Source organism: Microcaecilia unicolor, chromosome 8, assembly GCF_901765095.1.
Source record: "Microcaecilia unicolor chromosome 8, aMicUni1.1, whole genome shotgun sequence".
Taxonomy (NCBI): Eukaryota; Metazoa; Chordata; class Amphibia; order Gymnophiona; family Siphonopidae; genus Microcaecilia; species Microcaecilia unicolor.
This window is the reverse complement of record NC_044038.1, coordinates 162,076,964-162,101,788: the sequence shown is the minus strand read 5'-3', so window position 1 is coordinate 162,101,788 and position 24,825 is coordinate 162,076,964. Positions and strand designations below refer to the sequence as shown.

General features: G+C 40.3%; 1 protein-coding gene and 1 long non-coding RNA gene across 3 annotated transcripts in view; one reads left to right on the top strand and one right to left on the bottom strand.

The window, feature by feature from the left end:
- Positions 1 to 294: 294 nt before the first annotated feature.
- LOC115475660 lies at positions 295 to 6,285 on the bottom strand. The gene is made up of 2 exons (XR_003943079.1): positions 6,002 to 6,285; positions 295 to 1,528 (listed from the first exon to the last, which is right to left on the bottom strand). It is a non-coding gene; the product is annotated as an uncharacterized LOC115475660 (long non-coding RNA).
- A 129-nt stretch (positions 6,286 to 6,414) lies between these two features.
- Positions 6,415 to 24,825, top strand: part of CLINT1 (clathrin interactor 1) — a 108,983-nt gene continuing 90,572 nt past the window's right edge. For both annotated transcript variants that reach the window (XM_030211571.1, XM_030211570.1), the window contains exon 1: positions 6,415 to 6,635. In XM_030211571.1, the coding sequence (XP_030067431.1) occupies positions 6,595 to 6,635 (41 nt within the window). In that variant the 5' untranslated portion in view covers positions 6,415 to 6,594. The remainder of the gene's footprint in view (positions 6,636 to 24,825) is intronic.

Genomic DNA, 24,825 nt, shown 5'->3' with positions numbered 1-24,825 from the left:
CCAGGACTTATTGTTGCAGTTGTCCGGGTCTTTCCACATCTGAGTAAGTGGAACCGACGTTACAGCCATCATATGAACAAAACTACAGCATTGTGGCTGAAACGTCGGTTCCACTTACTCAGGTGCAGCAAGACCCGGATAACTGCAGCAATCGTGATGTCAGCATGGATGCCTAACAGAATATAGATCCCAGATTGAATTCTTTATCAGAAGCTCTAGTTAGGACTATGTTTGGAAATCATATATTGTAATGACTTGTTTATGACTATCGCTTTTGAATCAGAGATACAAGAGTTCATCAGCAAAATCTATGTTTATTTTTAAACAGCCAAACCTGATTGGATATTTGCTTTCTTGGGGTGCCTGCAATTGCATCTGGTGTTATGAGTTCCTCAGAGGATGGACCTGGAAGACATCCCCCCCTCATCTGAGCTCCCAGCATGGTCCCAGGCACATGGGATGTGCGATGACTGTCTCTGCTCCTTTCAAATGTTGTGTCCAGAAGACAAAGAACCTCATATTTTGAATTTAGACTGACCTTAACACATTTTGAAATTTCTCTTTGTGCATCTCCAGGTAGAGATCTGAACTATGAAAGGCCCAAGGAATGCACTTAAATTTCTTCAGATTTGGTTATTCAGTATACAAATCTGAACTGAAGCTAGATATGAGTTGCTGTACATTTATAATATCCAACAAATGTAACAAGTAACCAGACAGCTATTGAGTACACAGACATCCAAAATTAAATATTAGGGATGGGAGCAACTGAAGACCAAAAGAAGAAATGAAGACCAAAAGGCCAAAACTGAAAATGTGTGAGGCACAATCCCCTTCTTCACCCTATATCACCTTCCTGAAATCACAGAGAAATAGGCTATTCTCCATACAATATTCATACAAATCGCATTGGCCCATGTCAGCTTTCTTCTGCAGTCTTTCAGGGCTTAATGATAACCACGGCTAAAAGTGGTGCTTGCGGCCTATAAGCCCTCTACCCGTCTTAGCAGTTTTTAAGTTTTGGTTAAGGACTGGAGTAATTTTGCAGAGAAGTGCAGATTATCAATTATAGCAAGGCCTCATCAATCATGAAATTGTTTTTGAAAGATCTTGTTGCCATGTGATTGCCCTTTACTGACTGTTTTTTTTCTTCTTCGTGGATGGCTTCAGGGCTATGTAACTGTAAGTGAGGTCTGTTCCATGGGCTGGAGCCCATTTGGTGACTTAAGTGCTGGCTCTAGTCAGGATGTATTTTTCCACAAATGTATGATTTTTCAGGTTTGCCTACCTTTTTGCCAATCTCTCGGCTCTCTAAGGGACATCGTGTCAGTTTCCCACACTCTTTCATTTGACTGCTGCTGAAAATCCATCTGCTCCAATCCTCTGAAGCCTTTTTGATGGAAAAGACATGCTGACAGCTCGCACCTCTCTGAAGTTGGAACCTTGATGTCCTTCTTCATACTCACATTTTTTTTTCTTTCCAATCACCAGCGCCTCATTCATGTTGGCAGCATTTACATTTCCAAGCCTTTAATAGGAAAACTGCAGAATCAGAGACTTCACAGTAGTTCCCTACCTCGCCTGACCTTTTGCTTCTCAGTATCTTATCAGAAAATACAGCCTCTAGTGCTTACTTGGAGGCTAAAGGAGCCTCAATGCCCCTCTGCTCCAATGTACAGCATGTTGCAATTTACATATCTGATGATAAACGATACAGTGAGATGACAGTGACAGATAGACAGGGTAACGGTTTTACTTAGATCTATTCAATCAGATTGTTTGCTTTCCACAAATATTTGTAATTAAAGGTAATGAGAGGCAGCGCAGCCATTTCGAGGGGAGCCTTTACCGCCACCCACATTAACCCAGCAGTAACTGCCCAATTACCGCCAATAAATATATTTTTGTAGCACTGGATATGACGGTGCAGTGGGGGTGGGAAGTACCGTCAGGCTGCTGCTGTAGCCCAGCGGTACTTCCTTTTCAGCGAGCGGTAAGACCATGTTGGGCTTACTGCCGCTTTGTAAAAGGCGCCCTGTGTCTTTTACAGAAATTTTTGTTTTGTTTGGGTTTTTTCCCCATTTCGGAAGTAATCTCATCAATAATGCACATTCTTCCCAAAAGCGTATGCCATTTATGACACCGGAACCCCCCCCCCCCCCCAAATAAAAAGGAACAAAAAATAACATAGCATAACATAATATACTGCTATAACCAAAAGGTTCTAAGCAGTTCAAAAATCAAAGAAGAAACTGGGACAAACTCCTGCGAATTACAAAATCAGATTAATTTAAAAAAAAAAATCAGAAATCACAATAAAATTCAACCAATAGCATATTTCTAAAAGAGCCAGGTTTTGAGATTTCTTCTAAACAAAGTATAAAAATGAGATTGATTAAAACATACTGAAATTTCTTGCCAGAATTCAGGAGCTTGGTAAGCTAAGCTAACAGCATTTCATGAATTTTCAGTCTTTTACAACCTTTAACAGAAAGGAAACTAAAAGGGGTATTGTTACCGTGTTTCCCCGAAAATAAGACACTGTCTTATATTAATTTTTGCCCCCAAAAATGCGCTAGGTCTTATTTTCAGGGGCTGTCTTATTTTTCGTGGAAACATCGGGGTTGCATCAGGGTTGGCCCGCCCGCCCTCCGTCACTCCCGGAACGAACCTTAAATGCCTCCTTTCACCTTCGCAGCAAGCAGCAGCAGGGCAGGCCATTCCTTCCTTCCGTGTCCAGCCCTCGCCTGACGTAACATACGCGAGGGCGGGGCACGGAAGGAAGGAGAGGTCTGCCCTGCTGCTGCTTGCTGCGAAGGTGAAAGGAGGCGTTTAAGGTTAGTTCCGGGAGCGACGGAGGGTGGGTGGAGGGGGGCCCGGCAATCTCGGGTGGGGGGGGGGGGGGCCCGGGGACGGCCTTGTCCGGCTCTCGGTGGCCCTGCTTTCAAACAAAAATTTGCTAGGTCTTACTTTCAGGGGAGGCCTTATATCTACCAATTCAGGAAAACATCTACTAGGTCTTATTTTCTGGGGATGTCTTACTTTCGGGGAAACAGGGTAGTAATTCTCCTATTCCCAGACAAAGCAGTAAACTGAAAATGATCTAATAAATCCTCAACACAACCCACATCTATGATCTTAAATTTTAAAAAACAAGCAAAGAAATAAAATCCTAGCTTCTGGTGGGAGCTAATGCAATTTTACAAAACAACCTGATTGTTCTAGCCCATTATAAACCATAAAATTGTACTGCTTTGTCACCCTCCTGTCTCCATGCATATCTCCCTTCCCCTCATCCACCCGACTCTTCCTGTCTCTCACCTATCCACCCCCATCCTGTTAGACTGTCACTGAAATGCTTTGATGTTTCACCTATATATACTGTCATCTACCAACATTTGCTTATTTCCGATCTGATGAAGAAGGGCAACCTTCAAAAGCTAATCAAGAAATGTATTAAGTTATGTCCAATAAAAAAGGTATCATCTTATTTTCTTTTCCATGTTTTATTTCTATTGATTACCTTTAAAAGTGGACTAACACGGCTACCATACCTCTCTACTCAAGAACAACATGGGAAATGTCGTTGATGTTACCCAGAGCATTTCAGATGGATGCACATAACTACAGTTGGTTTCTCTAGTCACTTACCCCCGGATTCTATATAGTGTGCTTAGATTTAGGCACCAAAATCAGCGTGGATTCTATTACACTGCGCGTAACTTAATCGGCTTAACAAGCTAGTGAGCTCTGATAACAGCACTTAATAAGCAATAATGAGAACTAATTGGCACTGATTAGAATTTAGGCGCACAACTCGCTACGAATATTCTGTAACGACATGCGCCCAACTTCTAATGCGCAGAAGCAAAAAAGGGGGCGTGGTTGTGGGCGTGGGAACAGGCGTTTCATGGCTGTTCCAAAATTTAGGCACCTAGTTATAGAATATGACCCAATGCGCCTAAATCTACATGCCGAGATTTACATCAGGTTTTCATTGGCATAAATGGATGCATGCATATATCAGCGCTGAACTAACAACTACTCATATTCTATAATCGGCGCCTAAATCTAGGCGCCGATTATAGAATACGCTTAGTTGATACCGATTTCAACATCGATTTTCTAGGCGTCATATATAGAATCTCCTCCTTAGGGGGCTCTTTTACTAAGGTGTTCTAGGAAATAGACTTATTGCGTGGTAATGCAAAGCTTTACCGTGCACTAAGCCCATTTATACCATGGCCTTAAAATAGCTAAGGGATCCCATGTTAGGCCCACATAAACTAGTTACTGAGGGGTAATAGCGCTAACTGGTTTACACTTCCATGCCCATTCGATGCCTATGACATACCCCTGGCCATAAATTATATATTTTTTTACATAAATAGCGATTACATTGTACTAATGGAAAACTAATGCAGACACTTTAATGCGTCTTGCATTAGGCCATTTTTGAACCTCAAATTAATAATTTCACAAGGAAGGTTTTCTTTAATCGTACGCAACCGAGATTGATGCGTTCTTATTTTTTTGAAGATCATTTTGCTTTATTTGTCCATCTGTTAATATTATCTGACCTAGATTACTTTAATTCTATTTGTGTTGGTATTTCGGAAAAACTATTAAGTAAACTTCAGCTGCTACAAAATACACCTGCTAGACTAACTGTTAGACCTGAGTGGTATGATAGGGCTTCCCCTTTTTTAGACAAACTTCATTGGTTTTCAGATTGAGCATGCATAATTCATAAAAATACATGTATTATTTTTAAAACATTATATTGTCAAACATCTGAATATGTGATTGCCTTATTGTATGGACCAATTCCATCTTGTACATTTCACTCTCAAGGTCTGAACTTACTTAACTTTCTATCTATTAAGGGGATTCTTTATAAAGTGCAGTTAAATAGTTCTTGCTTCTTTCAGTCTTCACATCTCTGGAATAACCTTCCCTTGATTATTAAGAAAGAAAGATCTTATGATCAACTTCACAAGTTGCTAAAAACTTTTCTTTAAATTTCTGATTAAACCTGTTTACTGTATTTTATATGCGTTGTCTTATCCCAGTGTTGTATTGGTGTAGTTCTTGCTGTGTACCATTCAAAACCGTTTGAGAATAAGTGGTGTATAAAACTCCAGATTAGATTATTAATGCAGCATTATTTTGGGGAGTTGCTGTGCTTTAAAATCCTGCATTATAGCACATTAACTAATTGTTTTATCTACTCTTGATTGACGATGTTAGGATGTATTATTGTAAGCCACATTGAGTCTGCAAATAGGTGGGAAAATGTGGGCTACAAATGCAACAAATTAATTAATTGAACCCAAAACATAATACAGTTTGGCAGCAGAGTCCTTTAGGCATTTTACTAAACCATGGTAATGTTTCTGGCGAACACTAAAAATAAGTGTGCACTAAAAGCTAGAGACACCCATATATTCCTATGGGCACCTGTAGCATTTAGCGCTAAAAACGCTACTGCAGCTTAGTAAAACACCCCCTTGGATAGGAATTTCGGAGCCCTTTTACAAAGGCGCACCAAAAGGTGTCCAGTGGTAGTGTGGGCGCATGTATTGGATGTGTGCTGGCCCATTTCTCCACTGCTTCTGGAAAAAAGGGTGTTTTTTGGGTCGGAAAATGGGCATGTGGCAAAATCAAAACCAGCGCACTTCTATTTACAGCCTGACCCCTTAATGCCACCCATTGACTTGGCGGTAAGGGCTCACGCTGTAACCATTCCAGCGTGCGCCAACTGCCGATTACCACCGGGAATGCCCCCGTGGTAGAAAATAGAGTTTCCAGCGCACGCCAAACTCGGAATTACTGCCAGGTGCACGTAGTAGCCTGGCAGTAATGCCGATATAAGGCTCTTACGCGCCTTTATAAAAGGGCACCTTATACTCTTACGACCAGAGAACTAAGGCAGAGCTGCCAACTCAGTTTCACCACACCTGTTCCCTTCCCATCTTTCGTCACTCTTCTTAATACTGACCTCATTATGCTCTAATAACCATGTCTATAACTCTCATTTGTGAATCACAAAATCGCTCTACTGTGTTGTGTTGACTCAGCAGGGTGGTAAGTTTTAGTATGACAGTCACTTCCGAGTGCTCCGATCCACCCACTTTCAGGGGAAGTTCGCCTGAAGTACAAAGCCTGATATACAAAGAGTACGAGAAAGAAAAGTACGGGAAAACCTCCTCCCCCTGAGTTCACGCAGCCTTTACGGGAACTAAACTAAAAAAAAAAAACAGGAAGCAGAGTCCTCGCTCTTATCCCCCGCGAACTACACTTCCCAGGGTAGAGCACCCTGGGAGAACGTGCCTTTTTCCACGCACAGCGCCACAACGTGCGTGGCGTGCGTGCCACGGCTCTCCGGCTGAGAGCGATTGAGTTGAGAGACGGGAGAGTTGCTGCCGTGGCTCGGGGAGGCAGAGGCGCGCGCGTCCGCGGCTGCTCTTTCGGGGGTCCCGGAAGTCGGAGAGGAAGTCCGTGGCGGGCCGCCTCCTCTCCACCTTCTCGTCCGATTCCAGAGGCCGTGTTGGGACCAGCCGAGGCCGGTCAGCCCCACCGGGAGCCGCCGACATGCTAAATATGTGGAAAGTGCGGGAGCTGGTGGATAAAGCGTGAGTATGACTTCCTCCGGCTAGGGAAGAACTACTCGTGGGTACCCCCCCCCCCCCCCCCCACATCCTCCCGCTGTCAAGGACCTGTGGACACGTACCCAGCCGCTGACGTCACGGCCCACTCAGCTGCTGAGGACCCGTCATGGCGGCGCCGGACTCAATTTGAAGGAGGCCGCAGGCAGGGGAGGCAGCAGTCTTGGAAGTTTTGGGGGTGAAGGCACCAGATAATAAGGATTCAGGCATTTTTCCCTGGCGATGTCCAGCCTCCCTGTGGTCTGACAAACTCAGTAAAACTCAGGAGGAGATCACTCTTGATAACTTGAGTTGCCTTCTGCAATTCCAAACTTTCAGGTTATGCTAGGTCTTACTCCCTGTGTTTTGGTGTCCATTTTCTTCATAGTTGCATAGCCTGCATTCCTTAACTAAAATATATATATATATATATATATATATATATATAGCAAAACCGTAGGAGTGATGCTTCCTGTGTTTTGGTGTCCACTTTCTGCATAGTCATGTAGCCTGCATTCCTTAACTAAAAAAAGTTATAGCAAAACCATAGGAGTGAACTTTTAAGTCCATTAGGGTGGTAAATTCAACGTAAATGACCCTTTTCAGCCTACAGTGAAGTAGCTTAACCATCTACTACAACACCAACAGTGCTGGCTCCTGTAGGTCAGTACTGCTCTGAGACTCAAAGAAGAGCTTTCTTAGGTTGAAAAAAGTTTTATAATCTTTATTACTACGTATTTAATTTGTTATGGTTTTTCTAAGCATAATCAACTTACAACCATATTTGTTATGTTGTCATGATCATTGCAGATGTCTGGGTTGTGCCATATTCAGGTAAGTGAGACTGACTTTTCAGCCATCCTGTTGTGACTTTCTTCAGGTGCAAAAAGACATGCACCTTCCTCCAGAAAGCTGTCACAGCATGATGGCTGAAATTTAGGTTTCACTTACCAGAGTATAGCAGAAAGCAAACAGTGCAGTGATCATATTTGTATTTTTGTGAGATATGGCAATTGATTTTAGTTTTATGGACTTTTCTCTTGGTATCCTAATGAAAATGACCTTTAGGAATATCAGTTCAGAAAGAAATTGAATGAATATTATTTTGGCGTTTTACTTGTTTTTACAGGTTCACAGTTATTTATACAGGTAAACTGTGAACCACTGCACTGTCGGATCTTCCTGCAGATGAAAGTACATGTGCTGTTTAGCAGTGAGCATTCTTTATCCTTTTGTGACACTTGCATATGGTTTGTGCATGGTGACGAAATGATTTGGAAGTACATATGCCATGTACAGGAGTTTTATGCCTGCTGTCAGCGTGAGATTAATCATGTCAATACTGCTTTTCTCTGTTATTTTGACAGGCATTTCCCCTAGTTTTTATTTAACCTCCTTAGCTTTGGTCCTGTTGAAACTAGCTAGCTAATAGCCTGGTAGCAATTGTGAATACAAAAACTTACCAGTGATTGACTGGTAACAATTTCTTTTTAAAGATCTTCTACTTCTGTTTATTCTGGCTTATAGAACACATGTACTTGAAGTGTTAAGTTGCTTTTCATCATATTTTACAAAAGAAAGAGTAGCTGTAGTGAGCTTGGAGCACTCAAGCAGTTTTCTTTGTTGGGTTTGTCCAAAGCATACAGTGTCAGTTTACATATGCCAGTGCTTCTCGGTCTTTGTGGCCATGACCCCATTTCAATAAGGAAAGACAAGCACACAGTCCCCAGCCCTACCTTGCTATGTGCTGCTGCTCCAGGCCCTAACGCACAGTTGGCTATGATGCTGCTATAATCCCATGCCTCCTGTTGTGCACAAACAGACCTAGTTAGTGCTCTTGCATAGGCCAATTACTTGGGATTTTCCTTCTGTGACAGCCATAACACCAAATGTTCTAAATGAGATTGCAACACACAAGGAAGCACAGGCATATGCAATACATAATGGGGTTCAGTCCTGTGCCTCATATCTTTGGAAGTTATAGAGGTTTGTATATTAAATTATAGTGCTCTAGATATGTTAAGAAATTTTCCTGTGTAATCCTAGTAGAAACGTTTTTAGGTTGTGTAATCTCTGGTTAGTGATATTAGATGGGTGGAGCTACATGTGTGTTGTGATTGACTGAGAGAACACAACTTATTTATCCTCTGAATTATGAGTTCTGCTCATGCAGCCTTGAATTCATTCATATGCTGTGGGTCATGAGGGAACTGAAAAGTTGGTTGGAGTATTTAGATATATAAAATGTTTCTCACCTACTACCTACATCCCCAGATATTTAATTCTTTCCAGCACGCTAATATGGGTCCAAAGGGCAGCATTTTCAAACCAGTTCTCAGGCACAAGACAAAAATGTTTCCTAGAAAAAATACCATAAGAAACTTATTATCCTGGTGTACACATATGTGACATATTACATTAACACTGTAATACAAAAAGTACTCCACTATGAAATTAAATTACATGTATACTTTTATTATTGCCCATTAGTTAATTACTCCAACAGCAAGCTTCCATGCAACTCACTTTCAAACATCATACACACCTTCAACCACTCAGTCAAAGCATAGTAATGTATTATACAACAGTATAAATCTTAGCTCTTAAAATTAAATACAGACTCAATCACTGCTTATACTTGAGTCTAAAACAGTGTCATCTGTTCACATGGAAAAACCGTTGTGTTGAATCTCATCACGCTATATAAGATGACCCCAGTCAGTCACTAGCCATAAGCATTAATGTTAAAATTACATTAACAATCAGAAATTCCAAGGTCACAAAATATTGTTTAATGTTCAAATATTCCTAATGTTTCACAATAAAAGCTGCCAATAAATTTCAAGATTTAAGCCTGCTGGAGTCCTCAAATTGGCGCCGGTGTGCTATGATGCACTTATGCTCTCTGTCAGTGTGGTAATTTTTATCAGCCTGACCTCTGATGCAGGTGCTTGTCGCGGAAACACAGCCTGTGTCAGGTCTAATAAAGGATTCTTGACTGTCTCATTCTTGAAAGTTCTTTGGCGCTTTTTTATGTTCTTATTGTTTATTTATTAATGCATGCATGCATGTATTCTTTTTTTTATTTTTTTTTTATTTGTTTATTTATACTTTCAAAAACTTTACAATACAAGACAAACTTGCTGAGTAAATCAGACAGAACATATTGTAGAATTATCACATTCATCTTAAGAAGATACATTAATGCCTTTTTTATATCACAAAATAAAAGCAAAAACAAGGCATTACTAAGAATAAATGGGGAAAATATAGGTAAATATAACTAAAGGACAGACTTCGCACATATCATTCTTCCTTAATTTCTTACAACTTAAACATTAGTTAGAATGTAGGAAAATCATAACTTCCTAGAGTCAATGAATACTCTTAACTGGTCTGGCTGGAAAAATATGTATTTTAAACCTTGATATTTCACCACACATTTGCTTGGATAATTCAAGAAGAAAGAGGCTCCCAATTCCTGGGTCTCTTTCCTCCTGCTCAAAAAAGATTTCCTAATATCCTGCGTTTGTTTCGTTACATCCTGACATATACGTACTGTTTTACCGTAGAGCAAGTCATTTATTCGGTGAAAATACAATCTTTTTATAGCTTCAACGTCTTGCAAGAAAACAAATTGAACTATTCAAGTCATTCTTTCTGATTGATCCGAAATAGTGGCTTCCAACAGTTCAGATATATTTAAGTTTGTTTGTTCCACTAAACTTGCAGGTTTATCAATTAAGGATCCTGCTTCCAAGGAGGTCTTATTCATTATGTAGTAAATTTTGTTAACTGGAGGTAAAGTTTCTGGGGTATATTTCAAGATTTCAATTAAGTATTTTTTAAAAGCATCTAACCGTGTTACTCCTTTCTCTCTTGGGAAATTCAGAATCCTCAAGTTTAGTCTTCGATTGTAGTTTTCAATTTGATCAATCTTTCTTGTTGTTATAATTTTATCTTTTATCATTTCTGAAGATAAATCTTGTAGTTTTTTTAACATCTTGATTGAGCTTTATGGTTTGAGCAGTAAACTCCTTTTTTATACCAGTCAGAGATTCAGAAAAGGCATTCATTGTACTTACTAAAGAAGATAGCTCTTTCGTAGACTTATCCACATTCACCACTAATTGTTGGAGAACACTCCATATGTTCTCCAACAACACCGACCCAGGAGCAGATTTTAGAAGCTTCCCTTCTACGCTCAGGCCCTTAGGCCTTTGCGACCCGTCTGGTTCCGCTGCTCCAGCCCCTTCGATTAGGGGTTCACCATCATCACCCTCTTCGGATTTGAGGGAACCTCTCTGGATCCAGCGTCCTTCTGGGTGGGGCGGTGGTTTAAGTGCCGGAGGAAAAAGTGTGACATCAAGTCCCAAGTCCTTCAAAGCTCCCCTGCTCTGGGGGACAGCGGGAACACTCACGGCGTCTTGGGAAGAAGTTTGCGAGATAAACTGGTCGATCAAGAGATGTTGCGGGAATGAGGTCGGGGGTGTCGAAGCTTCGCCCCGGACTGTGCCCTTCCTTTGGTGTGCGGCATAGGTGAGAAGAATTCATTTTAAAACGCAGTCGAATCGAGGAGATCAGAGCTCACTCAGCTACGTGCCACCCGCATGCATGTATTCTTGTATCCCACTATTATCCAAAAACAAATTCCAGTTCAAAGTGGCTAACAATTTATATTTTGGTGCACTTATGATAGTGTTGTGCAGTGTGGAGAGGGCATCTGTAATTCGTGTGGTTATTCGTAGAGTTTTTGAAGAATAGGTTTGAAGAGGAAAAGATAGTGGTGTCTTTTGTGTTCAGTTTTAGAGTTTTGGTGATCATATAGTTTTTGAACAGGTAGATTTGAAAGGAAGACGATGATATCTTTGTGATTAGTTGTAGAATTCTTTGACGAGGTAGGTTTTCATTTCTTTTCTGAATTGAAGGAGATTTGTGATGCTTCTTATGGTTTTTGGTATTGCTTTCCACCATTTGGAACCCTGGTAGCTAAATCCTGCTGTGTAGATAGTTTTGTAGATGGTGCTTTTACAGTTGGGTAGATGTAGGAGTAGGTAGTTTCTGTTTATTGGGCTGGCATTTCTTGAGGATCGTTCAATTATGTTAAGCAAATATTTGGGTGCCTTTCCAAATAGTATCTTGAGGATTAGGGTGCTTACTTTAAAAAATAGTCTTGCCTTCACTGGTAGCCAATGTAGTGTTTCAAGCAGTGGGGTTGCTCTTTTGTATTTCGATTTCTTGAAAATCAGTCTTGCTGCTGTTTTTTGGACTGTTTGCAGAGATTTTAGTGTGTTCTCCTTGCACCCTACGTATGCTACATTGCAGTAGTCTAGTTGTGGTAGTATCATTAGTTGGACCAGTATCCTGAAAGATTGTCTAGGGAAATAGTTTCTTATTTTTCTCAGTTTCCATAGTGTTCTGAAGCATTTTGATGTTACTGCTGATATTTGATTGTCCAGCGTTAGGTGTTTGTCGAGAATGATTCCTAGTATTTTAAGCTGTGTTTCAATGTGGTAAGTTTGTTGGTTGATTGTACATTTTTGGGGTTGTGTGGGCTGGATAGTACTAGGAATTTGGTTTTGTCTCTTTTCAGTTTGAGTTGAAAGTTGTTGCCCATTCTTCCATGAAGTCCAATCCTTTTTTTTTCTTATTATTTTGACCTGTATGTTTGTGATATTGTTTTTTAAAGGTATGATGATGGTGACATCATCTGCATATATAAATGGGTCAAAACTAGGGCTGTACATTTAACACAGTTAATGTGCTAAATGCTTAACTAACATTAAAAATTTTAACACAGCATTCCTCTGTCTCCCCATCCCCCAAATCCAGCTTTGCCCCATCTTGTCTCTCTGTCCTGTCACTGGCTTACTCATTTTAGATGGTCTGGAGCTCATGCACCGATCCCTTGCTTCTCTCTTCACCATGGCTATAGTGGCAGCAAGCAAAAGACAGGAGCAGGGACATTCCCCTCTGCATGCTGCTGCTGGCTGTTCTGGAGGGAAAGGGAAAGAGTTGAAAACTAGATAAACATGAAAAGAATGCATAAAAATGGAAGAAAGTTGGAATTTGAAAGATGGCTAGGTAGGGAATGAAGAAGAAAGGAGGAGAGAAAAGATATAGTGAATGGACAGAAAATCTTGGAAACAGAGACAGGGAACAAGACAATTAGAAAAATAAAATCACCAGACCACAAAGGTAAGAATTTTTAGTTTAGTAATTGAAACATGTCAGTTCTGAAAATGTACTTCTTGCTGTCTATATTTTGTACCGAACAGGAGGAAATGCGAGTGGGGATGCTTTACATGATTAATCACATGCTCAAAAATTTTAATTGCGATTAATTGTGTGATTAAAAGTTTTGATCGGTGGGTAGTCCTAGTCGAAACCCATTAATTACAGTTTTTTTCTGAGTGGTGCCATCATTGCATTGAACTGTATTGGTGATCTTGGCGATCCTTGTGGTACCCCGTACTCAGAGATAGATGCATGAGGCTGATGTTTGGTTGGACATCTTTACAATGTAGGATCTGGTCTTTAGGATGTCATTGAACTATTGTACTTTGACCCTGTCTTCTGGTCTTGCATTGCAACAAATTTCATTCTCAATGTTGGTTCTCTTCTGCACCCATATATGCAATACACTCCAGTTTTTTTCAGCAGGGTCTGTACTTTTGTTTCTTCCCACTCCAGTCCATATTTTTGGTTCGCTGCTTTGCCCTTCTGTCAGTTTTTTCCTTTCATTCTCTGCCAGCCACTGTGGCTGTCATTGAGCTGAGCTAAAGGCCTCATGGTGAAATCATGGTTTTCCTTGAGACTGGCAATAGCTCTTGCTGAGCAGGCATCTGTGTTACAAGCCGGCTTTCTTCACTTTGACAGTGTGCATGAATGCAAACTCTAGAAGCTAACACTTACGTTGTTGAATTTTATTTTATTTCATCAATCTTACTTCTCCGGTCCAAAAAAAAAATTGTCCACTGATTCACTTAAATGTGTTGCTGTGTTGGTATTTACTGCCTGACCTTTGTTCTTACCAATGTCAACTGATTTAGTATGAGGAAATCAGCAAAATATACAGAGTTCATGGACTTAAGATGAGGAAGAAGATTGAAATTAGATAAACCTTAACAGGTAGAATCATTTACTTATTTTACAGAGCTCTAAATCTTCTATATAAAAGAAATCATGTGACTGAAAGTACTCTAGCCCAAATTAAATTTACACAGTAAATAAGTGGTTTGCCCAGAATTAGTAAATAGTTTCAGAGGGAAGATAATCTGCTTACTCAGTTTTCACAGTTGTATTGTGCTAATTAAGCCAGTCAACCGCACTGTTCTTTTAATTCAAAAATCCCTGGCCTTATAAGTAATTAGTAGTCAGTATCCCCAAATGGTAATTTGGATTTATTTGCATCTCAGTCTTGCACTTCAGGCTGGTCGACTGCTTCTGAAGTGGCCCTCATAAATTCTGGTGGTAGAAAGGTTTAGATTTGGATTTTAGACTTGAGCTCATATTTGTAAAAGCATGTAATTAAGGTAAGTTACAGTTGGGTATAGCAAGTAATAACTGTGCCAGACAAAATGGTATAAGCTATTATAAAGAACAAAATTACTGAACACTTAGACATGATTTAATGGGACAGAGTCAAGATGAGGGAACAATTTCTCACTAGTTTGCCATACTTTTTGAAGACTTGAATAAATATGAGCCAGTTGAGATAGGGACTTATTTTCAAAGCATTTAGAATAAATTCTCTAGGTCACTATGGGGCTCCTTTTTAAAGCACTTAGATTTAAAAAGTTACATAGTAACCTGTGGAACTTTGTAAGTCTAAGTGCTTTGAAAATATGCCTCAATGTAACTTTGTAAGTCTCTGTGCTTTGAAAATACACCTCATAGTGTATCTGGGTTTTCAGAAAGCTTTTGACAGAGTCCCTCATGAGAGACTCCTGTGGAAATTAAAAAGCCATGGGATAAGAGGCAGTATTTTGTTGTGGACTGAGAGCTGAATAAAGGAGAGAAAACAGAGTAGGGTTAATAGCTAATTTTCTCATTGGATGAAGAATAGTGGATTACCCCAGGACCTTGGAAGACTGGGCAGCCAAATGGCAGAGGAAATTTAATGTGGATGAGAGCAGGTGATGAACAGGGAAAAATAGCCTAAATTATAGCTACATGGTACTGGGTTCCACAATAGGGGTTGCCACCCAGTTAACGGATTTAGGTGTCACTGTGTACAGTATGTTGAAATCTGTTTAGTATTCAGCAGCAACCAAAAATGAAAATGAATGTTAGGAATTATTAGGAAAGGAACGGAGGGGAAAAAAAACTTAAGGATATCATAATGCCTCTCTGTAGTGTAACTACACCCAAAGTGTTATGGTGCAGAGGAATGCAATCAAAATGATAAAGGGGATGGAAGTTTCCAACTTTATTTTTACTTGATATACTGCCTTAAGGAGGTCCGTCAAGGTGGTTTACAAACACAATCAATAATGGAGAGCAGAAATGAACTACAATATGAATAGAAAGTCAAGGGGAGGGAGGCTACTAAGTCCAGAGAAGGAACAGAGGGGGAGGCTATCATTGGGCCCCAGTTATCTCGGTGGCTGTCGGCACATGGCTAGAATCGAAAGCTACAGCAAACAAATGTTCTTTGAGTTGGGCCTTAAAAGTTGATAAAAGGTGTTCAGTATGGAGTAATAGAGGGAGGGTGTTCCAGAATGTAGGGCCTGCTCCGCTGAAAATCCAGTGCGTAGTGAGGGAACCCTGCAGTGCAGATGAAATTTGATGTGCACGAGGAGCGAAGGGGCCGAGAGGGCTGGTAGGAGGCTAAATACTGAAGTAGGTAGGTTGGCCAGACTGGAGAGTTTTACAGACAAGAAGTATTTTGGTAAGGAGGCGAATGGCAGCGTTTTGTACCAACTGTAGGTGCTGAACGTCTTTCTTAGGGAGGCCGTGTAACAGTGCTTTGCAGTAGTCGAGCCCCGAAAGTACCAAAGAGTGGATGAGAACTCGAAGGGCAGAAATGGTAAATAGGTGACGGACATAATTAAGGATTTTTAGTTTGTAGAAGCATGAGTGTATGATTTGTGAGATGTAAGGGCAAAAAGATAAAGCTTCATCTAAGGTAACGCCCAGTACCTTTGCAGGAGACACTAAAGAAAGTGGGTGGCCCGCTATAGCTACGGGATGAACAGGAGGGAATGCACGTTGATGAGCGAAGATGCCTTTATACTTACTGTAATTTAAGATTCGTTTGTGTGTGCAACCAGTAAGCAGTTGGGTCTAATTTATTGTTGAGAGCTTGGATGGAGGAACCGCTAGACAGGTCTATAGGTGCTAGAAAGATATTGAGTAACACAGAGGCTAGGACTGAGCCCTTAGCAATACCATATGGAGAGGGAAAATTGAGGTAGGTGCTGCCATGGTATTAGACTTGATTCAGTCTGTTGACTAAAAATGATTGCAGCCACACCAAGGCGCAGTACCTTGGATACCAATGGTAGAGAGGTGATTGAGAAGAAGGGAATGGTCTATTGTGTCAAATTCCATAGAGGGGTCCAAGGAGACAAGTAGGACCAGTTGGTTATTATAGTGTTTGTAGATGCAAGTAGGAAGCCCTGTCAGGGCTGTTTCAGTGCTCTGCAATTTTCTGAAGCCCGTCTGCCTGGAGTGCAGAATGGAATGGAACACTAAATGGTGTTCAACTGGGGGTAGATAGCTAATTCTGCCAATGTAGAAACAAATAGTAGTTGGGCAATCAATCACTAGTTGGCCACAGGGGATGGGCCAAGATATTTATTTTTCAGTTTTGGTATTATAAGTATTCTTCCAGAGCAATGGTACCTTTCCTAGAGTCAGAGAAGAAGTGAGTAGTAAATGAAGAAAAGTGTAAGATATCGCTGAACCATTTAATGAAAGCAGATGGAATTGGGTCATGGGGAGCTGTGGTAGAATAAAAAGATGTAAGGACCTCTGTTAACTTGGCCGGAGATGGTGGTGTGAAGTCTGAAAGTACAGAGGTATCCACAGGAGGGGTGGTGGAAGTGCTAGAGTCTGGCAAAGGAGGGACAGACTGAATAAGGAAAAGGGGAAGGGCAGATGTGAGCTTATCATGGAAATGGGAAACCAATGCATCAGCTGAAGGGAGAGCTGCTGCAGAGGCTGGAACTGGAGGGGCTGCAGTTAGGGAGTAAAGGTATACTGTAGAGCTTGCAAGAAGTTGAGGCTTTAATGATTTGGTAGCATAATAGGTTTGTTTCTTCTGGGCAATGAGAGCCTTATATTACAGGGCCTTTTCTTTGTAGCGGGTTAAGTCGCTGTCGTGTCGGTTCTTTTGCTAATGGTGTTCTAGTTGACGACGTTGACGGTGATGGTCTTGAAGAGTTCCTTCGAACCAGGGCTCTCTTTTATGGTGTGTAACCTGGAGAGGAGCTGCCCGAGGTTGCAGGAGAGCTAAGATTTCATAGGTGGAACCTAAGACCTTGTTCAAGGACTCTGCTTGGTTGTCAAACAAAAAGGCGGTGAATAAGGGCAGACAAAGAGGAAGTATTCCTGAAAAAGAAGAGGCAGTAAGACGATGAAGTGGGCACATCAACAGGGGGCTGTTCAGAGAGGGAGGGGAAGTTAAAAGTGGAGTGAAGAGATAAAAGCGAATCAATTATTTACTCTTTCAAAAAGTACAAAGTTCTGAGAGAATATTTTTTTATTCAAAGCATAGTTAAGCTCTGGACTTTATTGCTGAAAAGTGTGGTTAAAACAATTAGTGTATCTGGGTTTACCAAAGGTTTGGACAAATTTCTGGAGGAAAAATCCATAAACTGTTATTAAGGTAGACCTGCTTATTCCTGGAGTTCAGTAGCCGGAAATCTTGCTACTTTTTGGGATCCTGCCAGGTACTTGTAACCTGGATTGTCCACGGTTGGAAATAGGATACTGGGCTAGATGGACATTTTGCTGTGTTCTAGTATGACAGTTCTTTTATGTTCGTAAGCATTTTCCTTCCCCCGAGGGCATACCATAAAACTTGTGTCTAAGATGGTGAAGGGTGAAGTAATTTGCTCAGGGTCATAAGGAGTGTCTTTAGGAGAAGCATGATTTGAATGTTTGCTTCTTGCTTCCCTGATTCTCAGGCTGCTTTTCTAACCACTTGGCCACTGTTCTAGTCTCCTTGCCAGTACTGCTGTTATCTTTGTTATTAAAAAAAAAAAAAAAGAAAAACAAACAAACCAGAAGCTTTGTAGGTGATAGTTGAATGACATTTTACAGTTTACCAGGCCTGTAAATGGTAACAGTACCAGGCCTGTAAATGAGAAGGGGAGAGCTGTGTGATAGCTTCTTCATGAGGCAAGTGTGGTGGGGGAAAAAATGAGATTCATTTCATATATACTACCCATCCAGCTAAATAAAACTGCTCTGGGGAGGTTTAGAAAGAGGTTTAAAAAATATCACTATCCACTATCACCCTTTCTTTCTCTCTCTTACTCAGACCATTTTCGAGGCACTCCTCCTCACACACACTCTGACCATCAGTTTCCCTTCCTACATGCCAGATCCTGCCAGATCCTAGCATCTCATAATCTATAAAGTGGTTCTGACCATAAAGTGAATTACCCCTAAAATATTTTTCTGTACACTGAGAGCCTCAATTTATGTAAACGTGTATATGCTTTTACGGACAGATTCTATAATATGTTTGGAATCGCTGACTACCATAGGGGGCAAGTAGGTTGGGCCCGGAGATTGGGCTGCAGCAGACTGCTGGCTTGTTTGGTGGTTTTTGTTTTGATTTTTAATGTCGCCATTCTTGTCAACGCCTGAGCTAGTCTCCATTCAGGGATTGACAAAAAGTGTGACATTTTGCAGTGAGCTGCGCATTACTGCCACATTTTTAATTTGCATGCTGGCAGAAGTTTTTCACATTAAATTGTGTGGTAGAAATGGTGCGCTGAGCCAGTTCTGTGCGTCAACCCCTGGTAGTAAGGGCTGATTGAGAGATGGCTGACTGCCTTGCTGGGTGGTGAGGGCTAACTTGGCTGGGGTGGGGGGGAGGGTAGCTGATGTAAGGGAGGAGATAGCTGGTGAGGAGGAATGGGACATACAGGAGAGAGACCTGATAAGGAGGGGGCTGCTGGCTCTGTATTTCTGCCAGTTGCCTATGGTGACACTAGACAGCCACCTCTCCCTCGACAATCACGCCACATCCACCACAAAGAAAATGTTCACAATGATGTGGATATTGAAACGCGTAAAACCGTATCTACCCCAGAAAACATTCCAGAATTTAGTGCAATCCACGGTACTTACCCATGCTGATTACTGCAACAGTATTTTCTTAGGCTGCAAAGCCTATATCCTAAAAAAACTTCAGACCGCCCAAAATACAGCAGCAAGACTCATCTTTGGCAGATCACATTTTGAGAATGCAACTCCTCTCCATGCAAGACTGCACTGGCTCCCAATCAAAGAACGTATCAATTTCAAAGCCCAGACTTTAATCCACAAGATAATACATGGAGAATCTCCAAACTATATGATAAATCAGGTCGACCTTCCAACAAGAAACTTGTTAGTATCCTCACGAAAGTACCTCAACCTGCACTACCCCAGCTGTAAAGGTCTCAAGTACAAAACTTATTATGGATCCAATTTCTCCTTCCTGGACAGCCATCTATGAAACGCTCTCCCTAGACCTACCCAAGCAATCCATGACCACCTACCATTCAGAAAAGCACTAAAAACCCATCTATTCAAGCAAGCCTACCCAAAAGACCCAGATTAATCTCATGAACCCATCTACCTTACATATACTGAAGAGAAAACGACATTGACCCAGAATCTATCTCCCACCTTACCCTCCTCTCTCTATCAACTGTCTCTACCTACCTACCCATCCATTTACTACCCATCCATCCTTCTATATTATGTTATACTTAATTTCCTACTTTACATAACAAAATTCTGTTACCTATTACTATGTAAGCCACATTGAGCCTGCTTTTAGTGGGAAAGTGCGGGATACAAATATAATAAATAAAGGGCCTGGTGTACAAAGCTTTCTTTTCCCTTAGACATAGAACAGGAAAAATAGCTTATGGTAAATCAGGCCCTAAAGGAACTTCAGTAGATTTCAGAGGAGATAGGGAGGGAGGGAGGGGAGAGCAAGGTCTCAACCTCTGTCTACTAACTTTTTTGCCTGCCTCCCAAATCGAAATAAAACTTTTCAAGGTCTGACATATATGATTTGTTTTTCTTAATTACAATGTTACAGTTTCCTAATATTGAGCTTCCCATTTGTTTAAATGGAATACCTAAGTGATCATCGCTTCTTTATTGTCTGTAATTCTGTTATGGTCTTGATCCCAGTGTTTTTCTGATATAGCAGTGTTTACAGTGGATGTGCCTTGCTTCTACCTTATTATGCCTTTCTTTATACATGTCTTCTGACATCAGCATATCAGATAAGTATAACCGTTTCCTATTCTGTTCCACAGAATCTGTATTTGTTTTGACATTTTTTTCTATGCTTTCTGTGTACCATTGTCCACAATTCTTTACTGTAATTATCCATCTCTCCGTTTTTGGCCCGATGTAATAAAGTGTGTTAGGCTTTGTGCACTACCATGAGCGCTCAGTGTTAAAACAAGTTTTGTGCACGAGCTAACTTCAGAAAGACGTCAGTAGACACTGGTAAAGAGCTCATTTAAATCCCATGGTAATGAAGATCTTGTCCGCATCTCCATTGAATAATTTATATTTTGTCCTTTTTTTTTTTCTCATGGGAGGATGTTCAACCCTTGAATCTTGTCACAAATTTTCGTATTATTGATTGGTGTACTGATAATGGACAAGATGTGAATTAACAACAAAAAACTGGAGTGATAATTTCTATAGACCCAGCTTATATCCCTTCAGAATGTATTTGTGCTTTGAGGAGGTTAGTTAGGGAATTATGATAGATAGAAAATTGACTTTTAAAGTCCAGGTAATGTCTCTTTTAAATTGCACTTAGTTCAAAGACTGTGTTGTCCTTGATCTTAATGATTTCTGACTAGTAGCATAGCGTTTAGCTCTTTTTTCACCCTTATTACTGTAACACAATCTAAGCTGAGCTCCCTGATCAGACATTACAGCCTTTACAATTGGCTCAGAATACGGTTGCCTGGAATATGGGATCATATCATCCTGACTTTATTAGATTTGCACTGGCTTCCTATTAAATTTCAGGTGCAATCCAAGATACTCTTTGATTTTTAATTTTTACACGTTTGGAATTCTTATTGTTATAGTTTCCAAGGAGGTATATAGATCATAATGGGACTTAGTTTACTCAGCAAGATTTTATTGTGCGTTCCTCCTTTGGACCGTGCTAGGTAAAAGGTCACTTGGTCCCATTGGAGGTGTAGCCTAATAGCTAGGTTCAGTGGTCTGAGAACCAGAAAAACTGAGTTCAAGTCCTACTTAACCCTCCATTGCCCCAGGTATCAAATAAGTACCTGTACATAATATGTAAACCGCTTTGATTGTAACCACAGAAAGGTGTATTATCAAATCCCTTCCCCTTCCCATGTATTTTCTTTAGTGTCTGATAATTTGGAATTTTCTTTCACCACCCTTATGAACAGAAAATTTATTTTATTTTTTCCTCTTCGTAAATGTCTTAAGCAGGGTTTAACCAATATAATTTATGCCTGTGTGAGCTTCACGAAAAATGGGGGGGGGGGGGGGGGCCTATAACAGCAATGGCTGCAATTCAGTAGGAGGGCATGGATGGAAAGGTAGGCCTCCGGGGTCATGTGCATTCTGTGGGGTCATAGCCAGAGAAAGTTTGATAAGCACCAGTCTTAAGGCTATTTTAATTTCAGAGGCTTTTGTATAATATGATTTGTTTAGACCCTGTTGGGTACTGATATGTTTTGATATCACTCTATGGGTTTTATTTGTGTTGTCTTTTATATTTTGTTATGTATATTTGATTATAAGTTCCTAGTAGATTGCAATAGGCAGATTTAAAAAATTTTCATTTTATTAAATGTGCAGAGTACACAACCACTAAGTCAGTATTTTCCACTGTGCCCCTTAGGCATCCTTGTCATGTATGCAAAACTTTTTATTTTATTTTTTATATATTTGTTTTTTATATATTTGTGTATGTGGGAAGCTGAGACAAATTTTTAATATTGCAAATATTGGACTCAAGTACTGATGACATAATCTCATAAAAATGTTTTGAATTATACACCCTTCATAACTTTGTAAATTGAAACTGGCATGTTGAAACCTACATCGACACCGTGAAGCTGCAGTATTTCTTTTTTAAATGAATTTGAGTCACAGGAAGGCTGTTGCATACATCTATTACCCTTTCCATAAAGAAATTTTTCTTAGATTTCTCCTGAACCTTTTCCCTGTTGTCTTCATCCTGTGACCCCTTGTTTCAGAGTTTTCTTTTCATTGAAAGAGGCATATCACTACTCATTCATAGCTTGGAAGTAATTAATTCTTACAGGTCTAAATATGTATACTCTGGAGGAAAGATGGGATGGTGGAGAAATGAAAGTCAGACCCCATGTAGTTTTAAGAAGACTGTTGATCATTTTAATAGCCACAATCTGGTCTTAATCAGTCCACTTTTGTATCCTTTTGAAGGTGTGATCTCCAGAACTATATGCAGTACTCCAAATGAGGTTGTACTAGAAATTTATGCAAAGGCACTGTTGCCTCCTTTTTACTGCTGGTCACTCCTTTCTCTATGCACTCAAGCATCCTTCTGGCATTTGTCATCAGTTTACCTATTTGGCCACCTTAAGATCATCAGATAACTACACTACCTGAATGTAACTTACTTTGAACTAAGAGGAAGGGAAATGGGATTTGATATATAAACCGCTTTGATGGTAACCACAGAAAGGCAGTGTTTTATATGTAGGTACTTATTTTGTACCTGAGGCCCTGGAAGGTTAAGTGATTACTACTGAAAAAGTGTAAAGTAAAACAAAGAAATGGGTAAAGGGCATTAGGATTTGACAAACTGCCTTTGTGTGGTTACAGTCAAAGCTGTTTACACTTATTATATGCAGGTACATTCTCTGTCCCTAGTGGGGTTGCAATCTGAGTGTTTGTACCTGGGGCAGTAGAGGGTTAAGTGACTTGCCCAGGGTCATTATAACCCCTAGATCCTGCCCTTAATTTTTGCACACGAGAACTTCACCCTTTAGACTGTACTGTTCCCTTGGTTTTACCTGCCAAATTTATGGCCCTGCATTCTTCAGCATTTCATTATAGCTACCAAACTCAAGCTTTGTTAGATTCCTCCTCTTGTTCACATCTTCCAGGGCGAGTACTTTATTGAAGATTTTGGAATCCTTTGCAAAAAGGCCAACCTTTCCTGATGGCCCTTCCACAATATCTTTTATGAAAATGTTGAAATAAAAAAAAAAGACACCATTGGTAACACCCCTTTCCTTGGCATGAACTCTGTTTACCACTACCCTTTGTCACCTCTCATTCAACCAGTTTCTAACCCAGTCAGTTACTTTATGGCCCACACTAAGGGTGTATAGTTTATTTATAAGTTGCTTATGTGGAATCCCATTGAAGGCCTTTGCTAAAATCCAAGTACTGGTCTCTCCTAATTCAGCCCTGTGGCAACCTATGAGATCAGTTGATCCATCTGACAAGATCTGCCTCTGGTAAAAAAAAAAAAAAATCATGGTGCCTCAGATCCTGTAAACCACTGGATTCCCTAACTTCATTATCCTTCATTTAAAAAAATGGTTCCATTAATTTGTTCACTGCAGAGATCAAATTAAGCAGCCTATGGTTCCCAATCTCCTCCTTACTGTCACTTAAACAAAATGGTACCAATCTACCCATCTCCAGTTCTCTGGAATCATTCCTGGCTCTAAAAAAAGTTTTGAAAAGAGTAGAAAGCAGAGCTGCCAGAATTTCCTCCGTACCCTCAGCTATATCCCATCTGGCCCTATATCTTGTCTACCTTTAGCTAGCTCCTCATAAACACAGTTTTTGGAAGTTTGCTTGAAATCTACCTCAGTTTTCTATTACTATTTGTGTCCATTTTCTGCAGTCCTGCTCTCTCAGTGAGCACTGAACACAAGTATTTAAGCAGTTCTGTATTTTCCTTATCAGCCTGTGCATATTTTTAGCTTTCACATCCAAGTCTCACGGTGCCTTATTTGCACTCCCCCCTGTCACTAATACATTAAAAAAAAAGTCTGTTTTACCATTGTAACTATTTTTTTTTTTAAATCTTTCATTGGCATCTTTGCTCACTGGACTACTTTCCCAGCGTCTCTTAGCTTTTCCTTTCCAGATATTGTTGGTCTTCTCCTTATGTAATATTTTCTGGTTTATGAACACAAATCTCTTTCCATTATCTTTTCAGCTATTTCTTTAAAGACAGTGACCTCTTTTTTTTCTCTTTCATTTACTTTCCTAACAAATGCTTTGTTGTCCTTATGATATCTCCTTTCAATTTTGCCCATTGCTGTTCTACAGCCTTTAAATTTTTCTATCCAGCTAATGACTGCTGAGATCCACATTTTAGCAGTCATTAGCTGGAAAGAGAAAAACAAACATCATTTGGAGTACCTCAAGTAAAGTTAGTTTTCTCTTCTAGACCCTTGCCTTTTGAATAAACCCTTACATCCTGGGCTCTAATACTGATCTATGTACCCTCTGGCAATCAGTTGATCCAGTATAATCACCCATTGCAACCTCAGACATGTTGTTCATAAATATTTGGTTCAGTGTCATATCCTTCTATGTGGGAGCCATACCAGTTGTCAGAGCAATTCTCTCTGCAGAGAATTCAGGATCCCTCTTCTAGACCAGGGGTTCTCAACCCAGTCCTTGGGACACACTTAGCTTTTAAAGATACCTAGAAATAACATTTTCCCTTTCACAGCAATTCCATTACATTTCCATCTATTTCTACTGCCTCTGAACGAGGTTTATACATCACACCACACCACTATAAAGAGAAATTTCCCTTTCTTGTTCCTAGATTACCCATACTGAATCTTGCCTTACCTTATAAGCCCTAGAGGCTTATTTTCAAAGCACTTAGCCTCCCAAAGTTCCATAGAAACATATGGAACTTAGCCTCCCAAAGTGCTTTGAAAATATGCCTCCTAGAGTTCTGTTATATTGATGT